General features: G+C 35.8%; 1 protein-coding gene across 2 annotated transcripts; it reads right to left on the reverse strand.

The window, feature by feature from the left end:
* Positions 1–6883: 6883 nt before the first annotated feature.
* On the reverse strand, positions 6884–9316 carry LOC115715672 (uncharacterized). 2 transcript variants are annotated; one of them, XM_061115392.1, is made up of 7 exons: positions 8888–9312; positions 8359–8631; positions 7799–7953; positions 7618–7723; positions 7390–7515; positions 7234–7302; positions 6884–6981 (listed from the first exon to the last, which is right to left on the reverse strand). In XM_061115392.1, exons 1-7 carry the CDS (start codon positions 9077–9079, stop codon positions 6958–6960), a joined length of 945 nt encoding a protein of 314 aa, XP_060971375.1. In that variant the 5' UTR covers positions 9080–9312; the 3' UTR covers positions 6884–6957. The 2 variants fall into 2 exon arrangements, with proteins under 2 accessions (XP_060971375.1, XP_030500190.2); XM_030644330.2 differs by having other exon boundaries at positions 6884–7302; positions 8888–9316.

Consider the following 9316-nt stretch of genomic DNA (forward strand, 5'->3'; position numbering starts at 1 on the left):
AAAAGATGGTTAAAGTTTTCAAATCAAACCCATAATCGGCCATCATTTGTTTCATCCATAACAATTGGGTACAACAACTACCCGCAGCAATGTACTCAGCCTCCGCTGTGGACAGAGAGATTGAGTTTTGCTTCTTGCTATGCCATGAAACCAGATTGTTTCCAAGATAGAAACATCCACCACTAGTACTTTTTCTATCATCTGCATTACCTGCCCAATCAGCATCACTAAAGCAAACAAGGTTAGAATTAGTGTCTTTTGAAAACCAAATCCCAAAATCAATAGTGCTATTTACATAGCGAATGATTCTTTTCACAGCAGAAAGATGGGATTCCATGGGATTTGCCTGATAACGTGCACAAACACCAACACTATAACAAATGTCAGGACGACTAGCAGTAAGATAAAGCAAACTACCTATCATACTTCGATACAAAGTTTGATCTACCTTTACTCCTTGTTCATCTTTGCTTAATTTCAAAGTTGTGCTCATGGGAGTGTTGGTATGTTTGGCTTTTTCAAGACCAAACTTTTTCACCAAGTTCTTTGCATACTTGCTTTGAGTGACAAAAGTTCCCTCATCTGATTGCTTCACTTGAAGACCGAGAAAATAAGTGAGTTCACCTACCATACTCATTTCGAACTCCTTTTGCATTTGGGAAACAAAAACCTGCACTTCAGAGTTAGAGGTAGAGCCAAACACAATATCATCAACATATATTTGAGCAACAAGCAACAATCACATCAGAATTAATGTTTTTGATGAAAAGTGTTTTATCAACATTGCCTCTCTTGTAATCACGAGAAAGCAAGAATTCAGTTAGACGCTCATACCAAGCACGTGGTGCTTGTTTTAGACCATACAAAGCCTTGTCTAACTTATAAACATGATCAGGAAAATGTGGATCCTCAAACCCTTTAGGTTGTTCCACATACACCTCTTCTTTTAACAGCCCATTCAAAAAAGCGGATTTGACATCCATTTGATACAATTTAATACCAAGAATGCAAGCTATGTAAAGAAGTAACCTGATCGATTCCAGTCTAGCTACTGGAGCAAATGTTTCATCAAAATCAACACCCTCAACTTGAGTGTATCCTTGGGCAACCAACCTTGCCTTGTTTCGAATGATAGTGCCAAACTCATCACTCTTATTTTTGAAGATCCATTTGGTTCCAATGATGTTCACAAATGGTGGTCTTGGAATCATTTTCCAGACTTTGTTTCGAACAAACTGATGAAGCTCATCCTGCATAGCTAAAAACCAATCTTCATCCATTAAAGCTTCTTTTACAGATTTAGGTTCTAAAGAAGAAATAAAACATAAAAATTGAATTATATTGGCATATTTTCTTCTTGTAACCATGCTCTCATCCAAGCTTCCGAGAATGAGATCTGAAGGATGATTCTTTTTAACCCTGGAGGATGGTTCCCTCTGTATTGGATCAGTGATTGAATTTAAAGGATACTCGGATTCTTTTGTTGTTGGATTTTCTGTAGCAACAGATTCCTGCACGATAGCCTCGACGGCGCTTCGAAGCTTCGTCGGGTTCCTTTTCCTCGCGAGCGAAGCTTTTCAAGCAAATCTTCAATCTGTTCTTCTGTGGAAAACTCAGAAAAATCTTTTAGATCATCAACAACAACATTAGCAGATTCCATAACAGTTTGGGTTCTCATGTTATACACACGATATGCCCTACTATTTGTGGAATATCCTAAGAAAACACCTTCATTACTTTTAGAATCAAATTTACCAATGTAATCACGATCTCGTAAAATATAACACATACATCCAAACACATGAAAGTGACTTACATTTGGTTTCTTACCTTTCCAGATTTCATATGGTGTTTTGTGAGTACCTGGACGCAAGAATACTCTGTTGATGGTATAGCAAGCAGTGTTAATGGCTTCGGCCCAAAGGCGCTTTGTGAGCTTCTTGCTATTCAACATTACTCTAGCCATTTCTGTTAGAGTACGATTCTTTCTTTCAACCACTCCATTTTGTTGAGGAGTTTTAGGAGCAGAAAATTCATGAGAAATACCATTAGCTTTACAAAATTCATCATATACGGTATTTTCAAATTCCTTACCATGATCACTCCTAATCCTAACAATTTTGCCAATGTTACAATCTTTTTCAACTCGTAATTTCAAACACAGAGATTGGAAAGCTTCAAAAGTATCAGATTTTTCTCTCAAAAAATCCACCCATGAGAATCGAGAAAAATCATCAACACAAACAAAAATATACCTTTTACCATTTAAGCTTTCCACCTGGATTGGACCCATTAAGTCCATGTGCAAGAGTTCGAGAACTCTAGAAGTATTCACATCCGGGACACTCTTGTGAGAAATTTTTAGTTGCTTACCTAACTGGCATGGTCCACATTTTCCCAATGAATCTTTACCTAATTTAGGTAATCCTCGAACAATCCCTGAAACAGATAATTTTTTCAGATTTTTAAAGTGAATGTGACCAAGTTTTTCATGCCATAGGTCATTAACATTTTCAATGACAGAATGACAAGTGGCATGCGTAGTGAGTGTATAACAATTATCACTAGATCGCAGCCCTTGTAACACAATTTCATCAAGAATATTATATACATAGCAATGATTGCTATCAAAGCTCACAGTATAACCCTGATCACAAATCTGACTAATGCTAAGTAGATTAGCTTTTAGTCCTTCAACCAACATGACATTCTTTAGTTTAGGAAGCCCTTCGAACTTGAGAGTTCCCATTCCTATGACTTTACCAGTAAGACCGTTACCAAATGTAACTTCTCCACAGTGCATTGGTCTTATGTTCACAAGAAATTCTTTTTCACCTATCATGTGTCTAGAACAACCACTATCAAAATACCACATGTTAGAAGCAACAGTTTTAAAACAAGTAGAACCTACCAAGCATTTGTTTTTGACAACCCATTTTTGTTTTTGTAAAACATGTTTATTTCCAATGTAATTAGATTTAAACATGTTATGCATGGTTATGCATTTAGGTCGAATGTGACCTTTTACTCCACAAAAATGGCAAATAGGAATGAAACGTCTTCCCGTCCCTTTGAAATTGTCAAACTTACCGTGCTGCTTCTTTTCTGTAACAACAGAGTGCTTTCTTTGTAGAGACGAAACACTCGCGAGGTAGAAACAGCTTCTTCCGTAGAAACAAAACTATTAGTGGTATTAGAAACGAGGTTGATTTGGAACATAACCCAACCCAGCATGATTGGTTTGGCCAGATTTTTGAATTTTTTCAAAGATGGTGGAACCTGGATTTAACATTTTAACATTCTTTTTAATGTTATCAATTTCCTTGGTTAAAGAAATAATTTTTGACTCTTTTAAAGACAATTCAGATTCACAACATTTGAGTTTATCTTCCAACTCATTAATGTTGTTACACAAAATTTTATTATCTTTAACCAGGGAGCGATTTTCAAAGGCCACAAGTTTCCAACCACTTACCAAACATTACCTTGTAGGATTCAACCATGGAATCCTCATCAATTTCTGACTCATCTGATTCGGATCTGGATTCTTCCTTGTTGTCATTGATCAGGATATTGTTCAAGCAAATGCTTTTTCCTTTTTCCTGCAAATTTCTTGACAAAACACTTGTTAGGACAACTTTTTCTTTTTCATCCTCACTACTCTCAGAATCATCACTCCAAGTAACATTCAATCCCTTTTTATTTTTCTTTAAGGTATTAGCACATTCGGATTGAGTGTGACCAAAACCTTCACATTCTCTGCATTTAATACCTTTTTTATTGTTAGATGAAAAAGGTTTAGAGGGAATATTACCAGAAATGTTACCTTTTGGGTTCTTTGAAAAGAACTTTTTATTTCCTGCAGATTTCATGAATTTTTAGAAATTTTTTGCCAATAGAACCATTTCATCCTCATTTTCATCATCAGAAACAATATTTTCAGAAGCATTAAAGGCAATACCTTTACTTTTCTCATTCGAGAGATTTTGCTTACTCTTTTTCTTGATTTGTTGATTCAACTCAAAGGTTCTTAAAGATCCCATGAGTTCCTCAACCTTCATTTTGCCAAAATCCTTTGCCTCTTCCATTGCAAGCAATTTTGTGTCAAACCTGTCAGGAAGGACTCGAACAATTTTTCGAACCAAGACAGATTCATCTAGTTTTTCTCCCAAGGCAAAAACCTCATTAGAAATATCAGATAATCTTTCATAAAAATCATTTAAAGTTTCAGTATCCGACATTCTCAATTCATCAAATCTAGTTTGCAGCATGGTAAATCGTGATCTCTTTACATCAGCAGTACCTTCAAATTGAATTTGAAGGATTTCCCATGCTTCCTTTGCAGATTCACAAGATGAGATTAATTTAATAAAGCCTTCACCAACACCATTAAAAATAGCATGTAAAGCCTTATTATTATAACCAGACAGTTTTTCATCTTCAATGGTCCAAATGAGTTCAGATTTTACCTGAATATTACCTTTTTCATCATTTTCAGTAGGTTGAGACCAACCTGTAAGAATAGCTCTCCATGGCTTCTCATCTTGCGATTTGATGAAAGCTCTCATCCTGACCTTCCAATAAGGATAATTCGACTCATTCAGTAGAGGAGGTCTAGAGATAGAACTTCCTTCTGCAAACAAAGACATCTTCACACAAAACAAGTTAAACGGAATAACCTCAAGATCTCACTAAGAATTTAGTGACGTGCTCTGATACCAATTGAAATTCCGTATTTTAATATTCCCAGTTTGATTATTTAATTAACTGATTAATTAAATGCGGAATAATAAAGCGAGTATCGAAAATGATTTTACAGTAGTTACGGAATGCAACTCGTAACTCCGAGAGAAACCCGAAAAACAAACAAAGGCATAAAAGTAAAAACACACAAGATTTTTGTACGTGGTTTCAACAATCCTTTCAGATTGTTACTAGTCCACGGGGCCACGCCCAGAGATAAGATTCATTAGATCGGTATCAAAAATACAAAGTAATTGACTTATGCATAAATAGACTCCCTCTTATTGTATGCCGCAAGCTTGATGTATTCCACCTACTAACCGAATCTTGATAAAACTCCAAGATCTCGAACTCCCTTCGATCACCTTGAAGAGTGCTTGAATCCTCCCGATTCAAGGCTTAAAGGCTATCTCCCGAAAGCCTATACAACCATCTCCCGAAGGTTGTGTGCTTGTATCCTCCCGATGCAAGACTTCAAAAGCAATCTCCCGAAAGCTTGTAAATACCCTTCTCCCGAAGGTGCACTGATGTTCTTCTTCGTTGTAGACTTGAATACAGACTCAAGACAATACAAACAACAAATAAACAGAGTAAGAGTAGAACAACTCTTCTCTACAAAACAAAGACACTCTTTTCTTATGATATGAAAGTGAATAAAAGAGTTAACATAACAAAGACACTCTTTCCTTAAGATATGAATATAATTCTAAGTGTATGAAAGAGATGCAAAACCTAGCAGCTATAGGATGTATTTATAATGAATATACATCTCATAGACAGCTTACATTTGGTCTGAACAAGACCTCAACCCACTAGAAACTTCCCTAAAATAATTCTTCAATCAGTCCGGGAATTTCCGTTTCTGTACCTACAGAATCGTGGGCAGTAACTACAACTTTCCTTTTATAGAAAAGGAAAGTCTAGCTCCGGTTTTCTCTTCAAGAAACCTGATCTTAGAAAATGGGAAACTCAACACAAGATCAGAATAACAGCTGGTTAGCAAAGAATCAATGTGTAATCAAAACTTACCATTTTTACCTCAATTTCCATAAATAGGAAAGCTAGTCAACTTTCCTTCCAAGTTTAGATTTACACAAATAGGGAAACCATATCAATAAATGCCAGCCGAAATATACATTAAATAATAAAATATTTTTGTCAATTAAATATGCCAAAAATGGAATTAACAGGAGCTGTACTTGGAGCTGCTGCCACAAGCAATTCTGGCAGTGTTGCTCCTGAAATTGTTGAGCTAATTGGAATTAAGGAGGCCCTTAGTTGGATAAAAACCAAAAGCTGGAACTCTGTAGAGGTTGAAACTGATTGTCTTATGGCAGTTCAAGCTATCAACAATAACATGTTTCTTCCTTCTACATTCGGGATGTTGGTCCATGACTGTCAACATCTTCTCTCTGAGTTATCTTATGTTACTTTGTCTTTTGTTAAGCGTTCTGCTAATAAGGCCGCGCATTTTCTTGCACGTAGCTCTTATTACATGTCAGATCGCACTATTGATGCTAGTAATTTACCATCCGAGTTGGTGGAAATTGTAATGAATGACTTTCTTCATTAATAAAGCATCTCTTTCATTCAAAAAAAAAAAAAAAATTGAAATTGAAAAACTTTAATAACTTTTATTTTAATTATTAACACATATTTTTAAAACAAATGATACAATAGATTTACCTGCCATATCTTCCTTAGTTTTTACATTTTCATTGATTTTTTAAGTGTTAACTGACCCATTCATTAAAAGGCTATGCCTTACGAATCACATTACCAGTCTACATGCCATTGTGTGAATTATTGGGAAGAAAAAAAAACTCTCTCAGCCGTTTTGGCATCGAAAGTCTCGAGAAAAATAGGGTTTTAGAATAACAGAATTGAAGTTTTTTTTTTCTTGGAAGAAAACAGCATTGAAGTTATACCTTTGATTTTAAAGCGAATTACGAATAAGAATTTTTAACAAACAGGATCAAAAATGATTACTATTTCGATACAAGAAAGAAGTTACAATTTATTTTGTTGCTTACCAGGACCACCACCACCCTACATGTCAAATATGATATTACAGACTAGAAATCAACCTTTTTCACTTTACTATTTCAAATAGTTAGCAAAAATAGAAGACAACCGGGTATAAGAAACTGCTTGAAATTTGCCATTTTCGAATCACCTACAAGGGCTGTACTTCATATTATCACCCTGGCTATTTCACATATTATCCGAGCTGTGTTGCTGTCTCGGTGACAAGAGAAAGGAAAAAAAAAATTACAAATGGATATTAATTGTAGAAATTTGTTGCATCATATACCAAAGAAAGAAAAAACTTCTGATTTCTCTTCGAAATGGTACATTTCCTTAAAAACCTACCAACTACAGTTGTTCTAATAGAATCACACCATAACAGTCAATCTTTCACTTCTTAAACATTCTAGATTTAGGTGAATTACATTGCAATGGTGATAGGGGCTTTCTTGTTGTATCTACCTCAGTAAAATCAAGCTTCTTTTCAATTGGGCTACTAATCCTTGAACTAGACGACTTCCGCTTGTTTGACTGCAAAAAAATAGACAAAGCTTGAGACTAGATAGATCCACCATAGAAAGTTCCATAAATCTAGAAAGCTGTCATCTAATTTTTCACCTTAGCTGATACATTGCTTCCATTCTTTCCACTAGAATCATTGTGGATTCTTTCTTTACAGCATAGTGACAGCAATTTCTTGTTTTCCTCTTCTAGCAAATTGTTATCTTCAAAGAGAACCTTGACCTGCACCATCATAGCCTCACATATCATTTTTAAACCAAGGATCCGTAGAGGAAGATGGACGGCAAGATTAAGCAGTGGGAGTGGTCCTTAGGATTGTCTCACCTCTTCTTCAGCTTTACAAAGGTTGATTCTCAGATGCTCCTTATCATTCTCTAGTACCTTTAACTTGGAAGCCATTGACAGGACTTTTTGAGTTGATGGCTTTAAACTATAAATAATAGGAAATGAATATGAGACTTGATTTATAATGATAATTATACAACTCAATTACACAGGGACTTACGAATTCCACATTTCTAGCAACTTTTGACATGATTCGTGATTGCTGTTAGCTTCTAGAAATGACCGCCCCAACGCAACATTTTCCTCATTAATCAATGTCCCTAAAACAGACTCAAGTAAGGTGTCTTGAGTAGTTGCGCCTAGAGATGAATCAGCCTTCAAACCATAGCAAAAAATGAGAGAGCAGTTCATAACTACCATAAATATGAAGGCTTTATCATAAGCACCTGATGAATTTACCGTTGAATTCTTTTAAGAGGTGAGTGCTATTTTATTACCTCAAGCTTATTAAGCAGTGAAATATTACCTATATAAGATCAAAGCAAACATATACTCGGAAAAAAAACTAATTTTATCATCTACTAAAGTATACATTAACACATTTTCAATTCAAAGAAGAAAATCAAAAGGTTCTTCGAGAGTAAATTCAGTATAAAGAAAGTAATGCAAGTTATTATAGTCTCAATCTATTAACAAATTGCCATTTTCTTCCATATTTATCAAAACAAAAGTAGATGTTAAGAGAAACAAAAGAAAACACAAACGAATTATAGACATTACCACACGCTTCTCATGTTGAGACTTATAGAACAGCAGTTCCTTTGATAATCCTTTCATTTCCTCCTCCAACTCTTGACAGCGAACCTCGGCGTCCTTGGCACGTTGATCAGCCTCATTCCCAAAGTCCATCAGTGCTTCCCTGTCACGATCATATAACGAACACTCTCGTTCCCATTTGTTACACTGGCTCAAGAGACTATTGCACTCAGATGCCAATTTCTGATTTTCCTCGATGAACTTCTTCAAAGCTATAGCATTCATATTTGATTCAGCCTAAAAACCATAAAGAACACAGAAAAGAAACAAACTAAATCACACAGAAACAACCTCTTCAAGACACAATTCAAGCCTCTTCAAGACAAATATAAAAGAAAAATGCCAGAAACTTTTTTGCATGGAAGAGATGGTTCTTGGAGTGCAAATTATGCATCAAGATTCAGGAATTGAAAATACCCCTTAAAACTTAAAAGATACCCATTTCTACATCTAGTACACACATTCAAGGGGAAATTTTTAAGAAGGAACAAACCCTAACGCGTTCGATGGTTTGATCTTTTTCCTTCAATCGGGACAGTAGTAGCAAATAGCGATCACGAAGTTGGGTTTGCGCTTCTTCAATTGATCGAAGCTTCAACTCAAGCGTCTTAGATGAGACAGGAAGGCCTACGGTGTAATCAATCGACCCTTTGATGTACTCGTCGACTTCTTTTGGAAGATCCATTGGCGGGTTCCGGTGCTGTACTGTACTTGAAAAGCCTTACAATTTCTGAAAGGAATCGAAGAAGCTTCGATGAGCGAGGGTTTCCGAAATTGAAACCCTAGAAAGCAAAATACGATGAAGCAAAGAAGAGAAGAGGGGGTTTGCTTCTGTTTGGGTATGAAAGAAAAAGCTTTTGGGGAACTTTTCAGTTCAAGATTTCAAATTACAAAATGAAATCTCCTAGCCGTTAGAGCGCCC

This window comes from Cannabis sativa, chromosome 5, assembly GCF_029168945.1.
Source record: "Cannabis sativa cultivar Pink pepper isolate KNU-18-1 chromosome 5, ASM2916894v1, whole genome shotgun sequence".
In the NCBI taxonomy this organism is placed as follows: Eukaryota; Viridiplantae; Streptophyta; class Magnoliopsida; order Rosales; family Cannabaceae; genus Cannabis; species Cannabis sativa.